Below are 27,381 nucleotides of genomic sequence, written 5' to 3'. Positions count from 1 at the left end.
CTGAGGTGGAAGGGACCCACGAGCAGCGTCGAGTCCAAGCCTTTGCCCGGCACAGCACCGACCCCAAGAGTCACACCGTGTGCCTGAACTCTGCCAGATCACAGCCCAGCATCAGCTTCATGTGCCGTGAGGCCCCACGTGTGTGTTTGCTCCCCGTGTCTGGTGGGAGAGATGACACTCCCCTAGAGTGGAATAAAGATTATCCTAGACTGGAACTGGCAGCTGTGATAAACTGTATCCCGAGAGCATTTAACTGGTAGCAGTTTTCCCTGGGCTCTAGCTTGCTATTTATTATAGTTATTTGCAGACAGGAAAGGGGAGAGAATGAAAAAATCTCTTTCTCCTTGCCCCCTCCACAACAAGTTGGAGGACATGTGAGTGTTGAAACATAGCTTAACAAACAGTCCAGCCTTGAGAGAGTGGGGAGAGCACAGGGGGGCTCAGTTTAACCGTTTGTCTGGTTTTCTTCCTTTCGAAGGAGGATTTATTTTTCTTAGGTGGGAAAGTGCCAAAAATAGACAGCAAAATCAGACTGCAGTTCAGAGATCACACTCTCATCTCCGTGGAACCAGATCAAGAGAATGCTGTGGGTACAGTGAAGCCACCCCTGTACATTTGGGGTGGGCTGGGGAGTGCATGTGAGGCATGTGAGTTGTTGCTCTCCTGTGCAAAAGGTCTATAAGGGTCATGCAGTTACACTGAGCTGGATCCTGCATCCCATTAGGGTTTGTTAGGATACTGTGGGGTTGTTTGTTGAGTGATATGGCACATTCCAACCTTCTGGAGGAGGGGCTTCAAAACTAAATTCAGCCTATGATTCTGTATGGGAGGTACATGGCTTTTGTCTCAGCTTTGATGGGGTAGATCATTACAGCAGCTAAATGGCCTCTACAGGTCTTGATAATAGGGGGTTTTTTCTATTCTTTGTATTTAAGAACAGGAATAATTTATAAAAATAGGTTTTCTCAAGAGAGGGAATTCTGCTGGTTGCAGCTGCTGCTGTGGCTGCATTTAGTCTTCACTTCTGGGTTATCTCTGTATCCAAGCAGGTGCCAGGGGCACTACTAAGTTGTTCCACAACATTGATCCATGCATCTTGCATTATGCTGTGTTTATACTGCTTCTTATCCATGAAGGTTTTTTAGTATGAAATCGTAGAAGTGCTTTTTATCTCACTTTAAAAAAAAGAGGGGGACGGGACACACAGCAAAGATTATCTTGTACAGTTTGGGGTTTGTTTGGAGGAATTGAATGTTTCCCAAGAAAAACACACCATAACTTTCTGATTTTTTCCTCCATCTTGCTTGTGTCCATATTGAGACTGTGTAGGTTTTGGAGACTTTTTCCCCCTAATTTTTGGGCCACCTTGCCTTCTGATGTCACACAGATCAACCCAGGATGACAGGACACATGGAAGACCTGTGTCCACAAATTCCATGTGCAACCTGCCCAGAGAGCTCTGAATTGCTTTGCACAGCTCTGACCAAGGACTGATGATGGGCATGTGATTTTTAAGAAACAGATCAGTATCAGACTGGAAATGTGTTGATGCACACCTGTTCATTAATACTTTCCCTTAAATGGCCTGTTTGCTGTACAGCATCACTCCTGGGACTCTAGCAGGGGCAGTTTTAAGGCAGAAGATGATTGTAAATAAATTTTCAGAGGTGTTTTGGAGAGTCCCTTATTGCTGTCGGAGGTGGCTGTTGGAAAATTCATTTGGGAGGGTGACTTGCATGCTTTGTTGTAAGAGTGACTCCAGAATTCAGGAGCATTGGCAAGTGCAGTGAGATGAGTCTGAGGCTGTGGATCACATGTGACTGTTTCCTCCCTGTTGTCTTTTAGGATGAAATTCGCAGGGAGATGGTTTATGTGTATCATTCCTTAAGGAACAGGAGAGACACTCCCATGATGGGGACAGATGACACTGGCAGTGAGGATGGCACGGCCCAGGTTTGTTCCTGCAGACACCCCAAAACTTATCTTTCCATGGGGGGGTTTGCTGCATGAGATGAGCTTGCCCAGAATGGCAGCAGGGCCTGGGTTCTGCCGTGATCCTCAGCACCCAGAGCCTTTCTGCCCAGCCCTGCAGTGCCCAGAGGAGCTGAGGCTGCACCACAGAGGCAGTTCAACAGTGGAACTGAGCAATGTGATCTCATGCTTAATTAAACACTCGAGATGTTAACAGGATTTCTGGTGCATGCCTTATGGCCCAGTGAGCAAAGCTACTGGAGCAACTAAAACCAGCTCTTACTGGTGTGTCCTTAGCACATCCTCTACTGAGGCTACTGGATAGGCCAGCAGATATTCCCTAGGGATCACTGCCATGCTAAACCCGTGTTGGATTCTGTATCCAATGGAACACACTGCAGGGGTGTTCATTTTAGGGTAGGGTGGGTCAGCACTGTGAGTAAAGACCTACCTTGTTCTGAAATGTACTTTTCAGGTTGTCTCTGTTCCTGCTTGCAGGTACAGTGTGCTTTTGCTGGGTCATAAATCCTTCCTAAGCATGGCTTTGAGCTTTGGAACCTTTATTTCTGCTTTTTTGGCAGTGAGATGCTGTGTCTTAGCTCTGTGATCCGAAACACTGGAATGGCAAAACAGGGCACAGTCTGTCCTTGTCTCGGTAATTACAGCAAGGCTTTTTGCCTGGCACTTATTTTTCTTTGGAAGTAAATCTCACTGGTCCTCCAGAGCTGAGGTTGTACACTGGCACCTGAACAACATGTGCAGATCCCAGAATATTCCTTCTTGCCCTTGAAGACTCCAGGCCTGGGAATGGAGCTCCTCTGTGGTTGTGTCAAACTATATCCAAAGACTGCGTGTGGCAGCTAGAAATAAACTTCTGTGAGCTTCCAGAAATAATGGGTAGGGCTAGGCAAGAGTGTAAGTTTAAGGCTATTTAATTCTTCCATGTGTAAACCACAGGAGAAAGCCAAATGCTGTAAACATCCCCACCTCCAAAAGCGTGCTGGAACATGGAATAGAGTTCAGCATTTTCCCTACGAAGATAAAACAGGCCTGGATGAAACCGAGTCTTCTGGAGAATGCTCTCAGTGACCCCAGTGCCATATGGGAAGGGAGCACATTCCTGCTGCTCCCTCCCCACAGCCTCACACACTGCTGTGCAATAAGGACACTGCTCTCAGCTGAAGGATTTTTTTTCTGTTTCTTCTTCCCCAGCAGACTCACGGGCTGCGCTTTCCTTTGTCATACTTGGAAGCACTGAAGCAGATTTGGAGGAGCAGCACTGTTCATGTTAAAGAGCTTAACCTCACCTCAGATGAAGAGAAGGAAAACCTTGCCTTGTCCCTGTGGAGTGAATGTCTGATTGAAGTTCTTTGATGCTTCTGTGAATTAGCTGCTCCTCTAAAGGAGTGTTTCTGTCTATTAAGCATCTCCTGAGAATGAGGCTTATTAAATTACTTTTTTATCCATCCAGCCTCTGGTTTGTGGTGCTGTCTAAACAAATACTTGCTTTTCTTTCCTCAGTTTTAGGAAACTGGGCGTGGGGAAAAACAGGTAAGCTGCTCAGTGTCTAGTGAGCTACAGCTCCATGTCTGGGGATGCACAAAGTCACTCCTAGTAACACCAATGCTGTGGTATCCCCTTCCATCTGGAGAGCTGCTAAAGTTATACATGGGGCAGGATCCAGAACCTTGGGCATAGAACAGTAACTTGTTTTTTTTCATTTGTAAAGTTCAGCAGCAAGAAAACACATTTGTTCAGTTTGACTGCCCTGACAGGACAGAAGCTTCTCAGTAGAAGCTGTGTGTGTGTAACAGTTTGTTTGGATACATGTCCGGAATAAAGACAAGTGCCAGAAATATTCAAACGCACAAAATATCTTTTATTGCAGTGAGAATAATAATAATAATAATAAACTTAGCAAGAGGAATTAAAAACTAAAAAGGATACAAAATAACTACCTTATCGGGTGGCACTAAAACAAATACTACGAACAGCATTTAATACAGTATTAACTAGTGAAAAGGGATACCAAAAAAGGATCTTAACACAATATTATGGATAACACGATATTGGTTAGTAAAAAGGGAAACTAAAGGAAAAATACCCTCCTGCGGGGGGATCTCCGGCCCTTTTCCTCCCCGCTGCCTTCCTGCGCCGGGGAGCCCTTCAAAACGGCCTCTCCCACCAGGGTCTCACGGGGGGATTTGTCCTCCGGGCTCTCCCTCCTCAGCTCGGGGCCTGGGGCAGGAAGCAACAAGGACAGGCAGGGGATTTGCCTCCGGCCCACAGGGAAGGCCAAGGACATCCCCCCAACTCCGGCCCCGGCAGGACGGCGGCGCCAGCGGGGTTGTCCTGCAGCCGGGGCCATGCTGGGCTGACAGAGCCAGCACAACACCCGCCCAAAGGGACACTGACTTCCTCCTCACCTGCCTGGGGGGCCCAAGGCATCTTCCTCTTCCTCGCAGCCTCCTCCTCCATCCGCCCAAGCTTTGGGAAGGACAAATCCTGATGGGGGGAAAACAAGGGCTGAGCGTGTTGGCTTGGGGGTTCCTCCTGCCCAAGTCCATCTCTAGAACTCACCGGGCATCCTGTGTCCATAAAAACCTCCCAAACACCAAGATTCAGCTCAGAAAAAGCCAAACCACCAGGATTCAGGCAAACAACCTCTCAGAAATAGCAAGATGAAGCCCCCCCCCCCCCCCCCGACTGCAAAAAGTTGAGATTCAGGAAAAAAATACTCAAGAATATGAAAATCCTGTCTAAAAAAGTGCTCCCAAGCCTTCCCCCATTGTGGTCTGGCCCCTCTGTGGTTCAGAGGGTCTCCCCTGTCTGGGATGCTGGGGGTCCCACTTTGGGATGCTGGGACTGTTGGGGGTCCCAAGGGTCCGTTCTCCTCTGACTCTCACCTTCAGGGTGCCACGTTCCCAGACACTCCCCCTCTCCAGGTTCCCCACTCTGTTGTCCCAGGGATCCCAGGGGTCCCTGCTGTCCAGGCTTCCCCTTCTCTGCCCCCCCCCATTTCTGGACTTTGCCTTTCCAAGGATACCAGGGATCCCCACTGTCTTACTGTGCTGCTCTGAACCAGCAGAGCAGCTGGAGAACAGATGGTGGTAAAGTGTAGTCAGTGCCAACTGTTTTAAGGTTCTTTGGCCCAAAGAAATTTGTGTGCCCTGAGAATAGGGCTTTACACGTGGGAGGCTGCTCCAGGGGTCTGCAAGAGGCCTCGTGCTCTGCTGGGCCCCAGCACTGGCTGGTACCAACACCCCCGGCTGCCCCCGGCCCTGGGCAGCTCTGCTGCCACAGGCTGTGCCCTCACCGTGGCCCTGCAATGGCCCTGCCTGTCCCTCACCCGTGGCCCTGCCCGTGGCCCTGTCCCTTGGCTCTCTCTCTGCCAGCTCAGTGTGGGGCACACGGGCTGGGGGTCCCTCCCAAGCCCCCCGGGCAGCCGGCGTTGGCTGGGGGGATGTGAGGGCTGGGCCTGCTCAGCACAGCCCCGGCCTCGTGCCCAGCGCCTCTTTCCTGCCCCACACAAGAGCTTCCCGGCCCCCCCAGGGCTCCCCTGCTGCTGCCTCTGCTCCTGGCCCTGCCTTTGCTGCTCCCTTGCCTGGGGCAGCGGCTGCAGGGGGGGATGGCAGCAGCTTCAGCTCCACGGCACTTCCTGGGGGGAGCTCAGCCCGGGGGGACGGGCAGGGACCTGATGGGGATGGACAGGGGCCCAGCAGGGACAGCCAGGGCCTGCAGGGGAAGGCACAGGGACAACCTGGACCCCCACACTGCCAGGGCTGTCTCTGCTCCTCCTTGCAGGCTCCGTGGCCAGGCACAGTTTGTGTTCCTGGGTGCCCACCATCTCAGCACTTGGAGACGCTCAAATCAGCACCCGCAGCTCTGCAGCAAAGCCCCAGCTCACCTGGCACACAGGGGATGGACACAGCACCTGCTCGGGGATGGGTACCTTTGCCTCTTCCCCACCACGGGGCTCTCCTTCCTCAGCAGCACCTCTGCCTTGCACTTATTCTCAGCCTCACCTCAGGGACAGCTCTGGGCTCACCTCCGCGCCACTTCTCAGCCTCACCTCAGGGCCTGGGCTCAAGGACAGGAACCTGCAGGGAGGGGACATCAGGTGCAAGCTCAGGGCTGCCTGCTTGCACTGGCCTCTGGGCTTCTTTCTCCTTCTACAACCATCCCACAACTCAGCCTGCTTTTCTAACACCATACATTTACAGACTAACCTTGGAGATAGATATGGACAGACATCTCTATCACCCTGGGGATGGAGCCTCAAGCATGTGCAGCCATAGGAATGGCAATCACAGAATCACAGAATCAGCCACGTTGGAAAAGACCTCCGAGATCATCAAGTCCAACCCTGGATCCAACCCCGCTGTGCTTCCCAGACCATGGCACTGAGGCCACATCCACTCTCACCTTCAACACCTCCAGGGACGCTGACTCCACCCCCTCCCTGCCCAGCCCATTCCAAGGCCTGATGACTCTCTTGGCAAAAAATTGCTTCCTATTATCCAACCTAAACCTCCCCTGGCACAGGTCCAGACCCAGCCCTCTTGTCCTACTGCTGCTTCCTGGCAGAACAGCCCCACCCCCACCTGGCTCCAACCTCCTGGCAGGGACTTGCAGACAGTCAGGAGGTCTCCCCTGAGCCTCCTCTTCTCCAGCCTCAACACCCCCAGCTCCCTCAGCCTCTCCTCACACCACTTGTGCTCCACTCCCTTCCCCAGCCTCGCTGCTCTTCTCTGCACCTGCTCCAGCCCCTCCAGGGCCTTCCTCAGCTCAGGGCCAGAGCTGGACACAGCACTCCAGGGGTGGCCTCACCAGCGCTCACTCCAGCCCAACAATCCCTTCCCTGCTCCTGCTGACACACTCTTCCTCACACAGGCCACCAGCCATTGGCCCTCTTGGCCACCTGGCTACACTCTGCCTCCTCTTCAGCTTCCTGTCCATCCCCACTCCCAGCTCCCTTTCTGCCTGCCTGCTCTCCAGACACTCTGGCCCCAGCCCGGGGGGCTGACGGGGCTTCTTGTGGCCAAAGGGCAGGACCCGGCCCTTGGCCTGCTGGAACCTCATCCCCTTGCAATCAGCCCATGGATCCAGCTGGGCCAGGTCCCTCTGCAGAGCCCTCCTGCCTTCCAGCACATCAACACACCCCCAGCTTGGGGTCACCTGCACATTTGCTGATGAAATGCCTGGTTCTGCAGCAGCTGCAGATGCTCAAGGGGCAGCAGGACCAAGTCAGGATCCTGGGGGGGCCGGGGGGGCTTTGGGGTGTGGGAGGGTCCTGGAGGAGCTGGGGAGGGGCTTTGGGGATTGGGGGTACAAATCAGGACAGAGCAGTACAGACCAGTACAGACCAGTAGCTCCTCACTGCTCCCCAGATCTCTCCTGGAGCTGGGCCTCATTGTCCTGGGACACCTGAGCCCCCCCAGTGCCCTCCCAGTACAGCCCAGTGCCCCCAGTACAGCCCACTGTGTTCCTGTCCCAGGGTGCCGGGTGATCCCTCTTGGGGGGGTTGGAAAGGATTTGAAGGGGGGGGGGGAGATTTGGGGGGATCTGGGGGGGGTTGGATTAGAATTTGGGGGGTTTTGGAGTGCTTTGGGTGCATTTAGGGGAGTTAAAAAGGGGTCTTGGGAGGTCAAAGGGATCTGTAGGGGGAAAGGTTTAAAAGGAAAATGGGGGTTGGGAGACATTTGGGAGGGGTTAATGATGTCTAGGGGGAAAGAGGAGGGGCAGCACCAAGAGCAGGTGAGTCCTGAGACCCCCCTGGGGGTCCCAAGACGTTCTTGGTGTCCCTAATTCCCCCCTTAACACCCTGAGACCCCCCTGGTGTCTCCACTGTCCCCAGAGCCTCTCCATGGCCATAATTCCCCCCAATTCCACTGTCCCCATACCCCTCCCCACTGCCTCCAAACCCCATCCCTGATGTCCCCAACCCTCCATCTCACCCCAGGAGCCCCCCCTGGACCCTCTGACACCAAAAACATCCCCCCTCCCCGCCACGTTCACTGCTGGGCTGTCGTGGACTCCACAAAATCCCCTCAAAACCCCTGAAATCCTCTCAGAAATCCACCCCAAGACCCATCGAAGCCTCCCCAAGGACCCCCCAACTCCCATAAGAGGCCTTATCCCCCCCCGCAGACTCCCTAAAACCTTTTAGTGACCCGCAAAACACACCTGGAACCCCCCAAGCCCATTCAGGGATCCCCACAGTCCCTCTAAGGGAGACTCAAAGCCGCCTGGAACCCGATAAACCCCCTAGAGACCACAAAAACTGCTGCAAAGGTCCCCGCAAAACCCACCCAGGACCCCCGAACCCCCTCAGACATCCCCCAAGCCCACTTGGGACCCCCCAATCTCCTCAGGAACCAAAAAACCCTCAGGGCCTCCCAAACCCCTTCAGGGACCTTCAACCTCCCCCCCCTTGAGTCCCCTCAGGACACCGAACCCCCTCAGGGACCCCTCAAAATCTCCTCAGGAACCCCTGAACTCCTCTGCTAAGCCCGCCCGAGCCCTCCAGCCTTCCCACCCGCAGCCCCCGAGGGGATCCCCAGACCCCGCTCCCCCCGCAGACCCCCCCAGCTCACACACCCCAGCGCAGCTTTTCCCGGGGCCGCCGCCCCCGAATCCTCCACGCGCCAAAGATGGCGCCCTTCGCGCGCTTCGGGCGGAGACACCCCCGCCGCAGCCAATCAGCGCGCGGCCACGCCCCCTGCCCGCCCTCCGCCCCGCCCCCGCCTCGCGCGGGGCACCCCGGGAGATTCCCCAGTCAGTGCCGGGAACAGCCCCGGCAGCGCAGCCCCCGAGGGCACCCGGTGTGCTGGGGCTGGAGAGGACCCTCCTCAGCCTGGGCAGCAGGGCTGCGGGGGGGATTCCCTGACCCTCCCCAGATGGGCCCTTCCTGCCCACCAGCTCCTGCTCCAAACGGCTCCCACACACCCCGGGCCACTTGTCCCACTTGGGCACTGGAGCTGCCCCAGGGCATCTCTGGGCAGTGGCCAGCTCTGGGACTGCTCTGGCAAGTCATGGCCTGAAGCCACGAGTGTGGAATTTAGGAGACACTTGAAACCTCTGCAGAACAGAACTCTTGATAATTGCTGAAGGCTTCCTGGCCAGCATTGCCAGACCTTTATTTTCTTACTTTTTTTTTAATTTCAACAATTTTTCTCCACTTGTTTTCATTGACAACACCTTCTATATATTCTATTAAGCTGATTCTTTCATTGTGTACATGAATAGTTTTGTGTAGCTACTTATCAAAGTAAATATCCCACCAGTGATTCAGTTATGGAAACCTGGCTCAGAGGAAGCTCCTGATTTTTGGGGCACCTTTCATCTCTCTTTGGTTTTTCCTCTCCCTATTTTTGTCTTGAAAAAGCTCTCCAGGATGTGTGTGCCTGGGAGTGTTTTCACACCCTGAGCTGTGCCCTGTGCCATGGGACAGGGGACAAATGCACTTTCCAGAGAAATCTGCCCCTCCTGCTCACAGAAGCCCTCTGAGTGCCCAGGTGAGATGGTGCCCAGGCTGCTTTGCTGGTGTGGAATGAAAGGGCCAGGGCAGAAAGGCAGAGGAGGGTGAGGGAGGAGACAGGGCCCTTTGCAGGGGATGTGTGCAAGGCTGGGGAGATGAATGTCCCTGGGCCAGTGAAGGCTGTTCCTGGTCACCCCAGAAGTGTCAGGGCTCTGACAGGGCTCCAGAGGGCATCCTCAGTGCCCCTCCACCCTCCACTTTTGGGGGGTCTGAATCCCCTCCCACTCAGTTTGGGGTCCCACTACCCCTTTATCTCCCCTAACCCCCCCTTTTCCCACCGACCTCCCCCTTCCCACCCCCCGCTCACCTAAGAGCTCCTCGCCCAAAGCAGCTGGGGGGGCTCCCAGCACCACCAGTGCCCAGAGAAGTTCCCCCAGAGAAGGGGTTGGGTGAGGTCCTGGGTGGGCTTTGAGGGTGTTTGGGGGTCCTCGGGAAGCTCTAAGAAGGTTTTGAGGGGTTCCCAGCACCTTTTGGGATGAGCTGGGTGCCTACTGAGGGGCAGGTGCACTCCCAAAGCCCCCCAGAGTGGCTTTACACGGGGGGAAACAGGGGAGTCCCTATTCCCGATCCATCCCGGAGCCAGTTCTGCCCCCCCCAAACTCGGTTCCACCCCTCGTTATCCACCCCCCCTCCCCCACTGCCCCCCAATAACCAGGACTGGGGAGAACTGGGAAGCTTTCCTGGGATCAGGAGTGGCAGCAGGGGTGGGGGGGACACGCAACCCCCCCAAAATCCTCACAGGGACAGGAGGGGTCCAGGCTGGGCCCAAGGCCTCAGGGAGGGGCTGCGGCCGCCGCCGGCTCAGGAGCTCTGTGGGGAGAGAAAAGGGGGTGACAGCGGGGTGGGGGGTCCCCGGGGGGGGCACAGACGCTCTGGGGGGACACACGACCCCCTGGGACCCCCCTCACCTTCTGGCGCAGGTAGAAGCCGAGCCCCAGCGCCAGGGAGACGAAGGCCAAGAGGAAGCCCCCGGCCCCTCCTTGGCAGCAATTGCTCAGGCTGATGGAGCCCGGCAGGGCCGGGGCCGCCGGCGGTGTCCGATCCCGGCAGGAAGCGGGGAGGGCCCGGCGGGGTCTGAGAGAAATAAATCAAGGCAGAGCTCTCTCTTTCTTTTACCCTCTGGGCAGTGACCATCAAGACCTGTCCCTGCTTCACAGCAGAAGCTGCACACACTTCAACAAAGTCTGTGGAAGAATCTCCTCTAGGAAAGTTGGCCCTGGGCTTTTATGCTTATCCAGTGATGGATCTCCAGTCACATATTCCCAGGCCAGTGAGCAGCTGATCTGTCAAACTCTGCTTCCAAAAGCAGCAGCATGTGTATTGGAAGGTTGGGGAACCAGGCTGGGTTTGGCACAATTCAACACTAAACCAACCCCTTGGCACCAGCAGTAACTCCCCACAGAGAGCTTGCAGTGCTTGCATTCTCCCATCAGATTCTTTTCCAGGTAGAACATCCTGCTACAAGGGGTCTGTTACCACCCGCCCCAGAAAGGGGGAGGTAACCAGGTTCTTATTAATAAATCCCTTGGGGTGGATTAGAGTGAAATGAGACCGAATAATTGGTGTATGAAAACATATAAGTAGGGTTTATTTTAGAACAATTATATTTCTAAGGTAAACAGGTATGTTGCCATTTTGGGTGTTATCATCTCTATCTCTCATCTACAGCAATATGGCATAAAGGTAACCTTTAGGGAAAATGCATAAGGGAAAGGCAGGATAAGGGTAAGGGAGAGTAAGGGAAAGCAAAGCTGAGAGTGGAAAGATGTCTATAGTCACTGCCCACGGGGTCCAGCGATGGAACTTGGGAGTTGCAGCTTCCATGTCTGTCAGTTGAAGTGGTGGCCTTGATCTGTTGGGGGTGGGGGAGGGAAGCTCCCACACTCCAAGAAGTGATGAGTTATTATATCCATGGATGGTGTCCCAGGCCGTGCCTCGAGCCTCCAAGGTCTGCTGGGCCTGCGCAGAGTTCCCGTGAGGGGCCTGGTAAACACGGCTCTTCTGGCCTTTTCAGGGCTTGACACCTTCAACAGCACTGGCAGGGGGGATGGGTTCAGCTGCCTCTTCCCAGCCTGTAAAAGTGCCCTGGCAATCCTAGAATGCATAAATCATTGTGACAGTTTGAGACCCTCAAAAATCCAATTTCCAAGTCCTAGCCCCCCCCCCCAGTTTGTTTCAGTGTGAGAGGGTTTTCAGACAAAACACAGCTCAGTATGGGGGGAAGGGAATTATATTACAGTATATTACTTACACAAATAAATACTATAATACATTCTATACACAATTTTAATTATCTCTCCTATGGAAAAGCAATATATTTACATTAGATCAAATCCCTCCTTTCCCTCCAATAAAAGTTCTGAAGGGAAGATGAAAAGATCCTTTCCACTTTCAGGGCAGCAGTGTCTCTCCTCTTCAAGACAGCAGTTGTAGCTGGATTTGTCGTAGCTGGAAAATCTCTCTCTCCGTTACAACACAGGGGGCTTCTCTCACCCCTCAGCCCTTCAGCTCCAGCTGAAGGTCTCTCTCCCGTGGACTGCGAAAGCAGGGACAAGGCTCACCTCTCCACAGTCATATCACGGCGTACTGGGCATCCATGGCAGTCCCTTCCTCAGGGGATTCAAGTTCCTCCTGAGTCAGAACGTTTGGGGCTTTCAGTTCAGTTTTTGCCCCAAGCGTTCTAGCAGAGCTCCTTTGCTCCGTCTCAAACTGTCAGCATGGGGAAGGGGGGCAGGAAGGCCTCTTCCCCCTCCACATTCCTCCTGGCTGTCCTGGTCCAGCTCCAGGACATCTCTGAGCTTCTCAGTTTCTCTCTCTCTCTCTCTCTCTGGTTGCTACTGCCTTTCAGGACTCCCTTCAAGTGGAATTCCACCCCCTCCGTCCAAGAGGGGTCTCAAAGGGTTTGGAGAAATAAAACCAGGCTCACCCCAGTCTCTGCTGAGCCTGGTGCTCTGTCTCTCCGTCGGGCATCTCTGTGTCTCTCAGCTTGGCTCTGTGCCACCTCACTCCTGCTGACTGTCTTCTTGGCTCTCAGCCACAGCTCTCTGTTCGGTGCTGTCTCTGCCGCCGCTCCTGCTGCCCACTCACAGCGGAGAAAAACTCCCTCGGCTCTTGGCCACAGTACTCGGCCCAGTTTAACACTGTTCCAAGTTTCTACAGCCCCAACCAGGGGGCTGGGGGGTCTTGGCCCCCAGCGGGGCTCCCTGGCCCCTCTCTCTCCTCGTGGTCTCAGACCATGGCTGCTGCTCTTCTTTCAGCTACGTAATCTCTTCTTTTCTGGTCTGTTGTGATATGTTTAATTTTGCAGGGGTGCTGATTGGGTCAACACCAAGAATACCACCTCCTGGGGTTAACCACTTTCCAACTCCAGGGGAAAACCCTTTTTAACCCAGGACAGTCATGAACCATTTCAGTCTCTGACACTCCTCACCTTGGCCAGTCAGTTCCTGGGAACAGCCCTGGCAGCCCAGCCCCCAAGGGCACACGATGTGCTGCTGAGCTGGAGAGGACCCTCCTCAGCCTGGGCAGCAGGGCTGCAGGGGAGGATTCCCTGACCCTCCCCAGCTGAACCCTTCCTACGCACCAGCTCCTGCTCCAAAGGGCTCCCACACACCCTGGGCCACTTGTCCCACTTGGGCACTTGAGCTGCCCCAGGGCATCTCTGGGCAGTGACCAGCTCTGGGACTGCTCTGGCAAGTCATGGCCTGAAGCCAGGAGTGTGGAATTTAGGAAATAGTTGAAATCTCTGGAGAACAGAACTCTTGGTGACTGCTGAAGGCTTCATGAACAGCATTGCCACATCTTTTCTTTTTTTTAAATTCATCAATTTTTTGTAGGTGAACACCAGGACTGTGAGACTTGGAAAGAGCAGCTTTAGACACGGGCCTGCTGCAGCAGCGACTTCCGGGATCGAGCAAAGCAGAAAAACAATGGCCACTTGTGTTATTTATTGTAGGGGTTGCCCCCCCTTAGCTGTGTATTTTTCCCGACCCACGAGGGTCCCAGGGGTCAGCCATGATGTTGCCTGAAAGCTGTGACTGCTCGGGGCTGGAGCTCAGCCCCAGCACAGCCTCTCCCAAAGAAGGACAGGGCAGAGGGGCTCTGGGCTGTGGGCAGCGAGGGCCAGCTGGGCTGGCAGGTGGCTCCAGGGCACCTCTGGGGCTGTCAGAGAGGGGCTGTTCCAGGGCCCTTTGGGCTTCTGGGGGCTTCTTTGGTCTGATTCTGTAGAAGAGACACAGAACTGAGGCAAGAGCAGCAGCACTACAGCTCCTGGCCCCTCAGATGGACCAATGCGGCCTCTCAGCTGGGCTGTGCCAGCAGATGACAGCTCCCAGCATGCTGAGGATCCCGGCCCTTCCAGCTGGATCCCCCTGGGTGCCATCCTCCCCCTTCAGCCCTAAGCCCCCCCAGGACTCCACCAGCCTGGCAGGGCCACTCAGCCACCCCTGGGGCAGCTCAGGGTGCTGCGTAGGGGCCTGGGGTGCGGCGAAGGCCTTGGGAGGGCTCCTGAGCAGCCTGGTGCTGGAAGAGCTGTTGAGTGGGGAAAAGCTCTTGCTGGTCAGTGGGAGAAAGAGAAGAGGTGACAAAAACCATGGTTTCTGTTAAGCTTGAGCAAACGTTATGCATTTAATGTGACTGAAGGGCTCAGAGGCCAGGCTCTGCAGTGTGGGGACAGGAAAGGGATGTCCTGGGGGCACACAGGGCTGTCTGAACATGGGGCTCCTTGGGATGTCCCGAGGAGACATGAGAGCAAAGTGGGGCCTGGAGATACCCTGAGGGCAGCTGGGCAGCAAGGGCTGAGGCAGGCCTGTCCCCAGGTGTCTCCCCAGGGACGCCCTGCCTGTTCCTGCCTGCGTGGTGGCTCCCTGGGACCCGTTGCTGGGGGCAGGTGCCATGTCAACAAGCACTGGGACCTGTTGCTAGCAGCCGACAGCGTGTCACAGAGGGGCCCTTTGTGACACCCACTGCAGCAGGTGTGCTCAGCACGACCGTGGCCCACGGTGGGTCAGTGTCCGTCAGGACGGCGACCGGACAGGAGAGGAGTGCGGTGCTGGCGAGAAGCCCCCGACTGCAGTCCACGTCTTGTCCACGACCCTTGGTGGCCCCGTGGGAACGCGGAGTTTGGCTGCGGCACTTTGCCAAAGTGTTTTTGCCTGAGGCACTTGGGCCGAGGCCTTTTGGTCGAGGCGCTTTGCCTGAGGCACTTTGCCTTGGTCTTTTGGCTGAGGCACTTTGCCTCGGCCTTTGGGCTGAGACATTTTGCCTTGGCCTTTTGGCTGAGACACTTTGCCTTGGCCTTTTGACTGAGGCACTTTGCCGAGGCCTTTTGGCTGAGGCACTTTGCTGAGGCCTTTGGGCTGAGGTGCTTTGCCTTGGCCTTTTGGCTGAGGCCTTTTGCTGAGGCCTTTTGCCTGAGGCACTTTGCCTGAGGCGATTTGGCCGCAGCATTTTTCCCGAGGGTGTTCGACTCCACCATTCGGACGCCCTCCGTAGGCAGGCTCCCCTGTGTTCTTTGATTCACAGGATGGAGAAGAGACCCCCCGCCTGCCCCAGGCAGGCCTGGATGGAAGACAGCTCTTCCCAGGAGAGCCGCTCTCCAGGTCTGCAGCTTCCATCCTCCTGTGAGGTGACCACCATGCAGCCCCTGAAGCTGGGTGAGTGAGGGGCCCTGTGGGGCTGGGCAGGGCTGGTGCCCACCACCACACCCTGTAGCACACCAGGATCCCACTTTCCTGGCCAGCTGACAATGGGGGTCCTGGGGTCAGCCGTGATGTTGCCTGAAAGCTGGGACTGCTCAGGGCTGGAGCGTGGCCCCAGCACAGCCTCTCCCAAAGAAGGACAGGGCAGAGAGGCTCTGGGCTGTGGGCAGCGAGGGTCAGCTGGGCTGGCAGGAGGCAGCCGTGCTGTGGGAGCCTGGGCATTTCCTGCCTGTCTGCCATTGCCTTCCTCAGCCTGGGGCACTGGGCCTTTCCCAGGCATGGCAGCTCCTCTGCCGGGCACCCTCCAGCCAGGAGCTGCAAGGGAAGGCTGTGCCAAGGCAGTGGGCAGAGAGCTGGGTGGAGGGCAGATATCCTTTGCTCCCTCCTCTCGCTGGACCCTCTGCAGCTCTCCCTGCTCTTCCCCCCTTAGATGCCAGCTGGTTGCCCATCTACAAGGAGGAGCAGGAAGCTGTTGATTCCATCCTGGCCTTTGTCACCAGCCCCAACAAGGTAACTGCAGCCAGCTGGAGGGCGGCTGTGCTGCTGTCTGCTGGCAGGGGCTGTGCTGCCAGGCTGCTGGAGGGGTGCTGGCAGGGCAGGGCTGCTTCTCCTGCAGGGCACTGCACCCCCTGTGCTGCGGTCCCGCTGGCTGTGTCTGCCCACTCACAATCCATGTTTGTGTCTCTGTCCCCCGGCTGGCAGGAGGGGAGAGACAAGGCCACATTTCTTCGGAGCATCTCCGTGCTGTGCCGAAGCGCCCTGAAGCATGGCCTGACCCAGGGCCTGGACCTGTTCTGCGACATGTACCAGCTGTCAGAGAACATCAAGGTGAGGGCACTCTGGGCAATGTGCCGAAGGGAGCAAAGCCCCCTGGCACGGGCAGCCTGTGTGGACAGCGCTTGGGCGGGTCAGGGACTGGAGGCCCTGGGTGCTGGCAACTGCCAGCAGGTGCCATCCCGGTTTTGCTCTGCAGGCGCTGCTGGAAGAAGAACCAAGGGACCTGCTGCGCACAGACCTTCGGCATCTTTCCATGCTGGCTCTGGAGAAATTGAGGTACCTGCCCATCTGTCGTGGGCCCTCTGGCCCAGAGGTCCGATGCCACCCGCACAAGTCATCGAGGGGCTGCTCCCAGCACCCGTGTGCAACCAGTGTCCTGCCCTCTCCCTGCAGCTTGGTGGACACAGCGCTGGAGGGCAAAGCCAAAAGCCTCCTCCACGCGTGTTTCTCAAGTGTCTTCTGGCTGCCTGCAGAGAAGGAAATGCCAAAAGGGGACCTTGCCCTCTACATCAAGGTAAGTGCTGGGTGAGCTCCAGAGCACTCCAGCCCCTCTGGCCTGCTCCCTGGCTAGCCCATGCTGCCACAGGAGCAGTGATCCCAGGCAGGGCAGGGTACTTCCCCCCTCGTGCCTCTGTCCCCTTCCCGTGGGCCTGGCTGCATCCCGTGCCACAGGCTGCTCTGCCCTCGCAGATTGTCTATGCCCATGTCTCTCCCGGGAAGTGTGGGCATCCTCCTCCTCCTCCGGTGGCACGGGGGGTTCAGATGGCTCTCCTGGGGCTGGGAGGAACAGCAGAATGACTGCCACTGCTCTCTGTGTTCCTTGCAGACCCTGAACTCCATGGACAGCATGCTGAGGACAATGGTGCTCAGCTTTCCTGCCTCTCGAGTCAGCGAGGAGCTGCAGGGCATCTTGGAGGTCTGGCACAAGCAAAAATGGGGGGAGTCCCAGGGCTGTTTCTCAGCCTGGAGGGGAGGGTTTGCCCACTGCTGGCTGAGTGATGCCCAGAGCAGTGCTGAACAGGCAGAGTGCCCTGCAGGGAGGGTGCCCACCTCCTGTGGGGAAGCAGGGGCAGGCCCCAGGCTCTTGTGGAGCACAGGGGCTGCAGAGGGTGGCACCTGCCCTCCTCCTTGGCCATGAGGTTGGATCTGGACCTTTGTGCCTGACCTGGGGCAGACACCCCACTGCAGGCTTTGCTGGAGGGGAGAGGAGGCCTTGAGGGATGGGGCGAGTGCAGCCCAGCAGTGGAGCTGTGCTGCTGCTGGTGTTGGAATCTGCTCCCAGGGCTCACCCGCTGCTTCTCTTGTCCCAGCTGCTGCTGGACTTCACCAGATGCAAGAGAGAGGCTGTGAGGGAGAGGGCCATGGCAAGGATCGATGTGCTGGCCTGTGTGCTGTCTGACTATTCCACTCTGCAGGTAAGGACCAGGCCCCCTCCAGCCAGGCCCTGCCCCCATCCCTGCTGCTCTCCAGGCCAGGGCTGCTGCCCACATGGCTGCTCTGAGAGACGGGGACGCAGGGCTCTGCAAAGCCTGATCTCCCCAGGAATCCAGCCCTGGGCAGACTCTCGGGAGGGGGGCTTTGGAACCACCTTTGTGCCCTCAGCCCTTCTGCTCATGCCTCCCTCATCCAGGCCCATGCCAACATCAGAAGAGGCACTGCTGGACCTGTCTGCTCTGGGGAGATCCAGCTCCCATTCCTAGGAAAGCTGCTGGGGCGTCTCATCCTTTTCCGGTTCTCTGAGGAGCAGACAAGCTGTGCAGCTTTCCATGCTCTTTTTGCCCTGGCTGAGTTCATCTGTAAGTAAAAAAGGCAGAGCAGTGCTGGGCTTCATTGCTCTGCACACAGACATCTCCTGAGAGATCTGCTTCCTGACCCCCTTTGCCCCTCCCAACTGCTTCCCAGAGCTTCCCAGCTGCCCCTTTGCTGCAGAGCCTGAGCGCTCTGCTCAAGGCCAGGATCTGTTTGCTGCTGCTCTCCTTCCTCCCCTTCCTTTCAGGATCTTGCAGCCCGCTGGTTTGTGGGCCCCACAGCCAAAGTCCCTCTTGACTTCCCTGTCCCAAAACCACGTCTTCCCTGGTGGGGAAGAGCAGATCCCCCACCCTGGCTGGTCCCTCCAGTGCCTGTAGCAAGAAGCTGGTCCTGATACCCTCCCAAAATCCTGGACTGCTCCTGTCCTGCCCCCTTGCCAGCAGATGCCAGGGAGGTTTGGTGAGCTTGCTGGCAAAGCTGCTCTGCCTTCCTGACTCTTGTGTGTTTGCCCCGGTGTTTAGTTGAATCCAGGCTAAAGGACAGAGCAGGCCAAGTCCACCGGGAAGCTGTGACCACCTCCGTGCTGTGTTCTCTGAGCCCCAGGGACTGTGCCAAGGTAAGGAGCTGTGCCCTTGTTGGGACTCCTGTCCGTGGCACCAGCAGGGCACTGGTGTGGGCCAAAGGACCCTGCAGCAGTGGGGCTGGCGTGCCTTCAGCTCCCTGGGGAGAGGGTTCCTGCCATCCTTGAGCAGGGATAGCACGAGGGCTGCACTCCAGTGGCCCAGCAGCAGCTTCAGCCCCAGCAGGAGCTCCAGTGCTCCTGGCCACCAGCAAGTCCCTGGTTCTCAGTGGGGCCAGCAGCCTGTGCCCATGAGCCCTCCTCCCCCAGCAGGAGGGCCCTCTCTGCTCATCCTCTGCCATGCAGGGACTGCAGGCACTGCTGCCAGCTTTGCTGTGGGCACTGCTGTCAGCAGTGGTGGGCACGTCCGGCCAGGGCCGCTCGAGCTGCTCAGCCAAGCAGCACCGTCAGGGCACTCAGTGTGACGGGTCTTCCTTCCTTGCTGACGTAGGCCTTTGGAAAATACCTGCAGTCCCACGAGAGGACAGATGTCATCCTCGTGGCCATCGAGGCATTGGGAGATGCCAGCATCCTCGACCAGCAGGTGCCCAGCAGCCTGCTGGATGTGGTCTTGGAGGACCCGGATGTCTGGTTGACAGATGTAAGTGGGCTGTGGCTGCATTGTCGTGCCCTTCAGCCCTCTTGGGCCTTGTTCCTCCCTGCATCCCTCCCTCCCAAGCACAGGTGACTCGGGCCCCCCAAGCCACCTCAAGGCAGCAGAGAGGAATGGGAAGGGCAACTGAGGACATGGCTGCACTCCGGGGGCAGTGCCATCCTCACCTGTATTCCCTGCAGGCACCCAAGATAGTCAGCAGCATCCTTGAGAGCCTGCCATACTGCAGCACACAGGCAGCGTGGGAGAAAGCGGAGTCACTGCTTCACCTGATGACCAACCTGTACCCCACCACAGTGGTCATCCTCCTGTGCAAGGCAGCTCTTCAAGGAGACAGGTACTGGCCCTGATGGCCTTGAGGGTGGGCTTGTTCCCTGTGGGGAGAGGGACCCCGAGACTCTCTGGCTGCCAGAGCCAAGGAATGCTGCAGGACAGCCTGCAGAGTCAGGCCCTCCATCCCCCCACGCTTTCCAGCCCTGCTTCACAGCAACCAAAGCTGGCCCAGCCAGCCCAGAGCCAGCCCGGTGCTCCAGCCCCACGGGGAACACGCCCTCAGCCCCGTCCTGCCCGCGCGGGCAGGGCCCCCGGGGACGTGCAGCCAGGGCTCCAAGGGGCAGGTTCTGGGGGGCTGCTCCAGGCCACAGCCCTGTGGCTGAGGCAGCCCTGCTGACAGTGCTCTGCCTTCTCTGCCTTCCAGCACTGCGCCGGAGCTGTGGGAGCTGATGTCCTCCATGCCGGAGACGCTGTCCAAGATCTTGGAGGGCTTTGCCAACCTGCTGCACAGACAGTGCTTCCGCTGCTCTGCAGAAGGCCCCCGCACCCAGCCCATGGCTGTGAGTGACCACCAAAGGCCCTGGTCCCCTCCCACCAGCCCTGCAGGCTCTGCCGGCCCCTCATGGCTCTGTTTGCTCCTGCAGTCGTCCTCCAGGAAGGCTGAGTGGGAGGAGTTGGCTGAGGAGCCCGACCTCGAGAGCCATCAGGGCTGTCCAAACGTGAGGACGGCCAGGCTGCTGCTGGAAGGGCTCGTCGGGCTGTCGCAGAGAGCCGAGATGGTGAGCAGGGCGGTGTCAGGGGCAGCCCTGTCGGCAAACGGGGGCTGGGGCTGGGTGGAAAGCAGTGGCTTGGCCTGGCCTGGGACTCACAATGTGGGGTGACTGCTCCAAACGCACTCCCTGCCATGGTAGGGCCTGGGGTGGCTGCCTGGGGAGCTTTTCAGGCACAACCCTCTTCACCCAATGGACATTCTCTTCTCTCTACAGGCCAGAAACATTGAACTCTTCCTGCCGGGCATGATGAAGATCCTGCAAGTTGGCAGCGAAGACGCCCAGGTGAAGATCCTGCTGGCCTTGCGAAACGTTCTGCGTCAGCTGAAGAAGACCAAGGCCAGCTTCATCGCTGTGCAGCTTGTGGGGAGGCTCCTGCCCCTCTTTGACTCGGTAAGGCTGATGTGGAGCCTGAGCCCCTCAGATGGGCACTGGGCAATGACAGCTGCCCTGCAGCCCAGCCCTGCGAGCAGCACTTGGAGCCAGCTCCACTCCCCTGGGCTCTCCTGGGATGGCTTCTGGGCCGTGCAGCCCAGTGCTGCTTCTTCTGGGATGTGAGGCCGCAGCCGCTGCCCTCCCTGCAGCCATGATCAGGGCCCTCTGCACTGTGGGCAGGGAGCTGCTGTTTGCAAAGCTCCCTTTTCCTGCTTCCTGCCAGGAGTGCAGCGAGCTGCGAGAGCTCTCCATCCGCATGCTCACAGAGCTGCTGCAGTTGGTGGTCCGCAGGGATGAGAAGAGGATGAGGAAGGAGGTGTGGCGAGCACTGGTGCCTCTCCTCTTCCGCATGAGCGACCAGGTCCCCAGCGTGGCCAAGGTACAGGTTTGAAGGCTGAGCCCTGACACACAGAGGACTGAGCTGACACCCCCAGGGCTCCTGGGCATCGGGGCAAGGGCAGCTGGCAGTGGGCAACGCTCCCCCAGCACAGCCAAAGAAGCTGGCACGGCCCTGTGCAACACCTGCCCTGCCTGCTCCTGCAGGGCTCGGCAGCAGCCCCTGACTCCCACGGCCTGAGCAGAGGCATCCCCACAGGCTGTGTCGGAGACCAGGCCTTTGAGCTTCCACTCTTGTCCCCCAGGGCTGTCCCCAAAAGGCTCCCAGACTTTTGGGCTAGGGCATGTCCCAGATTCCTAAAGGCAGGATCCCCCAGGAACAGAGCCAAGATGTCTCCTTGCCCAGGCCCCCGGGCCATCCCTGAGCTCATGCTGTCCTGCAGGCCTCCAGGGAAGCCCTTCTTGCTGCCGCCGAGCTGCTGAAGTGGAAGACGCTCAAGCACCTGCTGCAGAGAGAGCGGCTGTGGGAGCTTGGAGCGTGCTTGGTAAGGACAAGCTGAGGGGCCCGGGCTGGGGGAGGGCTGCTCCCATCCCATGTCTGGGCTGGGGGCTCTGCAGCTGGGCAGAGCCTGGAGCTGCATCCCTGTTGCTGCCCTCAAGAACAGAGCCCCAGGGGCTCTTCTGCTGGCCCCTGTCCCCTCCCTGTAGCCAGCAGGAGGGGAGGCCTCTCCATCCCAGGAGGTGCTGGCAGGAGGCACTGCTCCAGGCAACTGCCCCAGTGACAGCCCTGGAGAGACATGCCTTGTTCTCTCTGCAGCTTCAGAAGAGCAGGAGCAGGGCTGAAGACTTCATCCATCAGAGCCTGCCCTACCTGCAGGACCCTCAGGCCAACGTGCGCCTGGCGGCCGTCAGGTTCATCGGTGAGTGCCAGCCCCTGCAGTGCCTCTGGGGCAGCCTGGCCCCTGTGCCAGTGCTGCCCCAGCAACGAGGGGCAGTCCTGGGGCTGCCCCAGCAATGCCTGGCCACCCCAGGCAGGGCCTTGCCTCCCTCTGCCAGCCCTGCCCACACAGCAGGGCTTGGTGACCGCCTTGCTCAGTCCCACTGCCCTGAGCTTCTGGGGGCTCCTGGGCTCAGCCCTGCTGAGGGGGAGAAGGGTAGGACTGGGGGCCCTGATACTGGGAGCAGGCTGGGGAGCAGGGGCTAATGGAGCTCTGTGCCCAGGACTCATCACACGGCGCCTGAGGGAGCAGACCACAGAGAGTCAGGCTGACATCCTGAGCGGTGAGTGGGGAGTGTGGTCTGTCGGGAATCCAGAGGCTCTCTGCAGACAGGGGGTTTTATCTGGGCTCTGTTTCTCTCCCTCACAGCGCTTCAACCCTTGGAGAGAGACTGGGACATCTCTGTCAGCTCCCTGGCAGCTCGGACAACCTCCATTCTGAGGAGTCCTTTCGTGCAGCAAAGACCAAGAGGCCTCCTGCGAGCACTGCGCTGCTGCTGGCCGTGAGCCCGGCAGAGGTGCAGCTTGCCTTGGCTAAAGGACTGGGGATGAATAAAGCTGCAACAATGTGCCCAAAGCCCTGGTGTCCTTCAGCTGCGTGGTGCTGAGTGTGCCGAGCCGACCGTGTCCTTCCTGGGCTGTCCCGCAGGCAGCGGGACACTCCCCCCTCAGCACCCCTGGCCCCAGGCTTGTGGGACAAGCTGAGCCCTGGCTGGGGCTTTCCCCGAGAGAAGCCACCTTGGCTAAAGGACAAGCTGCTGCCTGAGCCTTCTCACCCCATTTCAGGGCCACTGCCAATGTCACCCTGCCCTCTGCCGGTGTGAAGCTATTCCCCTTGTCCTGTCACTCCAGGCCCTCGTCCAAAATCCATCTCCAACTCCCTTGGAGCCTCTTTTTGGCACTAGAAGGGGCTGCAAGGTCACCCCAAAACCTTCTCTTCTCCAGCCTGGGCAGCCACAGTTATCACTGTGTCCCCACACAGTGCCCCACTCTGTGACCCCTGTGTCCTCCCAGGCCCAGCACCCCAGGAGGTGGCACAGCAGCAAGCCCTGTGCTGCAGCCATGTGTTGCTTTGGACCTGGCTTCCCACCAAGTCCCTGAGACCCAGCAAAAAAGCTTACTTCCCAGAGAGAAAAAAACCCAAATAGCAGAGCTAGAGCAAAAATATAGATGTACATATATCACAGTTATATCCAGTAAGAATACTCATCATGGCTGGGTTTCGCAAATGAAGATTTGGGGAGGGCACTACCCAAGTTTGTTGCAAGAGCGTTGGTGGCTGAAAAGGCCAATATGAGATAGACATGTCCTGTTGCAAAAGGTACAGTAGAAAGACTCCTTAGGTGGTATATTCTGCAAGACACAGTTCTTTCTGCATTGTCTTTTCTCCTCAAGAGTGATCCTGCGTGCGTTCTCAAAAGCATCAGCAGCGTTATAGATGGTGTTTCTCCAGGCCTCCCGATTTGAGGCCAGAGCAGACCAGTTATGGTGGTCAATATGGCCAAGGTTGAGATGTTGTTTCAGGGAGTCCTTGTATCTTCTCTTTGGGGCTCCTCTCTTGCAACAGCCGGTGGCAAGTTCACCATAGAGCAGGATCTAGGGAGGCGGTGGTTGGTCCTTCATGCTGGAGACGTGCCCTGCCCATCACAGCTGTGTTCTCAGCAACATGGCCTCAATACTTGTGACTGCTGCTTGTTCTAGAACAGATGTATTGGTCACATAATCTGACCAGTGGATGTTTAGGATTGTGCAGAGGCAGCATTGACGGAAGCGTTCTAGGAGTCGCAGCTGGTGGTGGTAGATGACCCAGGATTCAGATCCGTAGAAGAGAGTAGACAGCACTGTGGCTCTGTAAACACTGATCTCTGTACTTTTCTTCAGGTGTTTGTTTCGCCAAACTCTTTTATGAAGCTTTCCAAAAGCACTGTATGCCTTTGCTAACCTGTTGTCTATCTCCCCATTAATCTTACCATCCGAGGAGATGAGGCTACCTAGGTATGCTGGGTTGTATCTGCTCCCAAATCACACCCAGGGACAGTTTCACAAAGGTGCAGAAGGAGGGTTTGAGGTACAATTGAAGAGCTGAGTTCAAGGAATGTGGATGCATTTTTGTGGTGCTGGTTGAGCAGCCTGGGTCCATGAGAATAATGTCAGACAAAATAACTTTGCTCCTGCAGGATTCTGTGTGTGGAATGTGTGAAACATGGTTGTTCTTCTGGCAGGATAAGAAGTTTTGCCTTCATTGCTGTATCTAAAACGGGGTCTGAGGCTTGTGTAAACTTCAGTGAAATCCAAAGTGAATCCATCAGGCTCCACGAAACCATCCCACCTTCACCCTGCTGGAGTCTGTCCGGGTGCTCTGGTGCTTTGGCACGGTGTCATCCAGGGAGAATTGGAGCAATAAGGAACTGGGCTACAAGGCAGGTTTACAAAGAGTTCTACAAAACTGCCCCCCCCTCCACAAAACCTCAGAAAATAAGTGTGTCATGTGTTACCAGAAGAATCCCTGAAAACACCCTTTGTGCCACTCTGTGAACACCAAAATAATGGAATGGAGTGGACCTGCACCGTAAGTAAATCAGAGATTGTTTGTAGGAATCCCCAAATCAGGAGAAAATCCAGATCCCTCATCTGTGGTAAAATGTCCTGTGAGCAGGACTGAAATGTGCTGCACACACACGTGTTAGAGCACATCATGGAAATAGGGGAGATTGGAAAACGGTTTTCAGATTTAATAGCATTTCAATTTTAACAGCTCATTTAAAACTTGAATAAAATCCAAGGAGTTTCCCTTAAAAAATTAATTAAAACATTGCTTTTCTAGAGTTTTTGTAATTCCATCTTATCTAGGTTTTGTAGAGGACTCAGATGTGAATATTCAGTCTGCTACCTGTGACAATGCCTGACTTCACTTACAATATTTTTAATAGTTATATTCTTTATATTCTATTTAGTCTGATTCTCATACCTGTGATCTTAGACTTGTGTGATTCTGCTGTTGTTTGTAACAGAGAATTTCCTTTGACTTCACTGTGAGAGCTCTCCATGGAATGATGAACAGTAGTAATAATATTAATCATTTATAGAGGGCTTTATATGTTGGAAATACAGGATAATCTTTAAACGAGCTCAGCTTTGCTCTCAGATATGTGAGTGAACTCTTCATTGATCTGAAAAATATTGCTACCTGACATGTATTTTTTTTTTATTTTCTAGTCTTACTGGGTATTTTGGAAAGGGTTTCTTTATTTTTGTAGGGCAGAATATTGTTTTGTCTTAAGTTTGAGATCTTAAAAGGTTTGCAAAGGACATGGAGGTTGCTGTGGTGTCCTCTGATGATTTCAGCTGATCAAATGAATCCTTCCAATCCTTTTATCTGTGAGGGGACTGCAGGCCATGCTGGAAAGCAGGTGTTACTGCAGGTGACTTTCTCTGCTCTGTGCAATGAGTTAGCTTATAAACTCCTAAGGGAAGCATTTTTCTGGTGAATTCAGAAATTTTTACCAGTGTATCATAGGCACAAGAATTAACACTAATGTTTGGAATCTGCAGTTATCCCACAACTTTTCTAGAAGATCAGTAATTTCTGAGAGCTGGCTCCTGTTTGCAGTATAGAGCAGTCAGCTCTGCAACTGCAGGGTTGCTTCATGTTTGTTTATTTTCCAAGATTTACAGGTACCATAAACTGTTGCCAAAAGCAGGAGAAATGATGAATAATATTTTTTCTCCCCAATAGCCAGAGTTTCATGTGTGTGTGTTGTTGCTAAAACCAGCAAGTCTTCTTCTGAGTAGGAATAAGACTTAGTTCCTAAAGACTGAATTGTAGCAGACACAAGGTCTAATATTTGTTCTTCTCCCCACTTTCTTGCTTTTTCATGACAGATAATGCTCATTATTCTGTGGTAAATGATACTCAGATGTTCTGCAGCAGCAGGAAATTCAATGTGTGGGTACCATTAAAGGCCTGATTCCATTTTCTCACTACACAGTGCAAGTGAATGCATCCAACAGCCAGGGCAGCTTGATAAGTGATGCTGTAACAATTGTCAGGCCTCCAGGAGGTGAGTAGGAAAAAGTGCTTTTTCTGTGCATGGAACAATTCCACAAACACTCTGTTGAACAAAATGTGATTTATTTTCTCAACTGAGGACTGGAAGTTCAGAAGAATATGTTTGCATTAGTAGTTCTTACGAACAAAATTGTCCTTTTTGGCTTCTAATTTGTCACATGGTTAACTTTAGGAACCAGAGAATGAAAACAGTTGTATAGTTAACATATTGTGAAGGTGAGAGGTGTATCATGTACTTCATTTTTTTCCTGTGAATGGTGATGTGCTCTATCAGGGACAGCTGATCTAGTCCAAGAATAGAGAGATTCACCTGCATTTTGGAACCTGTTTTAGAATAGAAGTTGGAAGTGCTGACAAGGAGCACTTACTGGATAGATTTAGAGAATTTGTTTAATAATAGTAACATAAACTACTGGCAATATATTGAGCCAGAATCCACCAGGTTCTTTAGTTGTAAGAAAGTCAGTTCCAATGTGCTGATTTACAGTGACTGAGGCTCTAAACCCCTCTGGCTGTTCTCTTCATAACAATTGGAAATGAGAGAATTGAGCAAATACACCCTGAACACTGTGAGTGTTTTGTTCTGTGGTTTTGTTTTGGTTGGTTGTTGGTTTGGTTTTTTATTTTTCAAGAAAGCTTTTCCATTTCTAGCTGGTGTAGGTGTGTCCCTTTGCATTCCCTTTGCATGGCCATCCTGGAGAATTAGCTTTGGTTGAATAAATGCCAATGGAAACAATTAATTTAAGGCAGTTTTGAATTCTAATGTGAGAGCCCAACAACTCTTGATCTTGAGAGATGTGTAGGTGTAGCTGTTGAGTAAGAATAGTGTAGAGTGACATACATACCATTTTAAAGGAAAAGAAAAACAAAAACAAAGAAAAGAGAAATCCCACAAACCTTACAGCTCAAAATACAGTTAAACTTGAAACAGTTTGCTTGCAAACAGATGGATTAGGTTTGGGTCCAAACCAGCAGAAAGACTTCAGGAAAGTGAGTAAATCCAATACAGAGTTTGTGTGACAGATCACTGAGAAATAAGGAAAAGGTCAATTTCCAGCACATTTTATACTTTTCCAATTTTATTGTCAAGTTGCACCTAATATTAACAAATAGACTTTGTTATAGAATAATAAAACTGCATCTGAGTTTCACTGCTCATTTAAGACTGAGCAGTAAGACAATGTTATTTCTAATTCCAGTGCCACATTTTAATTTTGCACTGCAAAATTTGGTAGTGAAAATTTTACCAAATGACAAAGTAAAGGATCTTTAAAGATAAGCAAGGGTGTGCAGAGGTTTATGACAGCCATTCAGATGGACTTTCTTTCATCATTAGATTGTTGTTGATTACAATTAGAAAACTTACAGCTTTGAAATGATCTTTTTTATGACCTTGTGGTAGTTTAAAAGCAATACCTCATTGGTTAAATAGGTTTTAGTTCGTGCTTCCTTTTAGTTAATGCTTTGAAAACGTGTTATCCTGATTTACACATAAAATCCTGCTGAAAAGCACGTGGCATTCCCTAGGATATG

The 27,381-nt window shown here is 54.8% G+C and overlaps 2 protein-coding genes and 1 pseudogene across 4 annotated transcripts; 2 read left to right on the top strand and 1 right to left on the bottom strand.

Annotated features, from left to right (window-relative positions):
* LOC127463453 (zinc finger protein 91-like) overlaps positions 1-27,381 on the bottom strand; it is a 307,626-nt pseudogene that overhangs the window by 126,907 nt on the left and 153,338 nt on the right.
* Positions 508-3,401, top strand: LOC127463455 (ribosomal oxygenase 2-like). Of its 3 annotated transcripts, none has more exons than XR_007900842.1 (3): positions 508-586; positions 1,846-1,953; positions 3,184-3,401. XR_007900842.1 is itself a non-coding variant. In XM_051772875.1 (3 exons), exons 1-3 carry the CDS (start codon positions 582-584, stop codon positions 3,343-3,345), a joined length of 276 nt encoding a protein of 91 aa, XP_051628835.1. In that variant the 5' UTR covers positions 512-581; the 3' UTR covers positions 3,346-3,401. The 3 variants fall into 3 exon arrangements, 2 of the variants coding, with proteins under 2 accessions (XP_051628835.1, XP_051628833.1); XM_051772875.1 differs by having other exon boundaries at positions 512-590; positions 3,187-3,401; XM_051772873.1 differs by having other exon boundaries at positions 512-590.
* LOC127463452 (maestro heat-like repeat family member 5) lies at positions 19,700-22,348 on the top strand. Its single transcript, XM_051772870.1, has 8 exons — positions 19,700-19,801; positions 19,886-20,020; positions 20,228-20,404; positions 20,670-20,825; positions 21,226-21,327; positions 21,600-21,702; positions 22,004-22,063; positions 22,150-22,348. Exons 1-8 carry the CDS (start codon positions 19,700-19,702, stop codon positions 22,284-22,286), a joined length of 972 nt encoding a protein of 323 aa, XP_051628830.1. The 3' UTR covers positions 22,287-22,348.

Source organism: Manacus candei, unplaced genomic scaffold, assembly GCF_025592945.1.
Source record: "Manacus candei isolate 608988 ecotype Guabito, Panama unplaced genomic scaffold, ASM2559294v1 h1tg000161l, whole genome shotgun sequence".
NCBI lineage: Eukaryota > Metazoa > Chordata > Aves > Passeriformes > Pipridae > Manacus > Manacus candei.
This window is presented reverse-complemented; position numbering and strand designations above follow the sequence as displayed.

Excerpts from the sequence above, each read along its gene's own strand:
- LOC127463455 (XM_051772873.1), top strand. Across the intron at positions 1,954-3,183 it reads GTGAGGATGGCACGGCCCAG|CAGACTCACGGGCTGCGCTT; the intron begins GTTTGTTCCTGC and ends CTTCTTCCCCAG.
- LOC127463452 (XM_051772870.1), top strand. The coding sequence starts at position 19,700 with ATGCCGGAGACGCTGTCCAAGATCTTGGAGGGCTTTGCCAACCTGCTG. Across the intron at positions 21,703-22,003 it reads GGCGGCCGTCAGGTTCATCG|GACTCATCACACGGCGCCTG; the intron begins GTGAGTGCCAGC and ends CTCTGTGCCCAG. Across the intron at positions 22,064-22,149 it reads TCAGGCTGACATCCTGAGCG|CGCTTCAACCCTTGGAGAGA; the intron begins GTGAGTGGGGAG and ends TCTCCCTCACAG.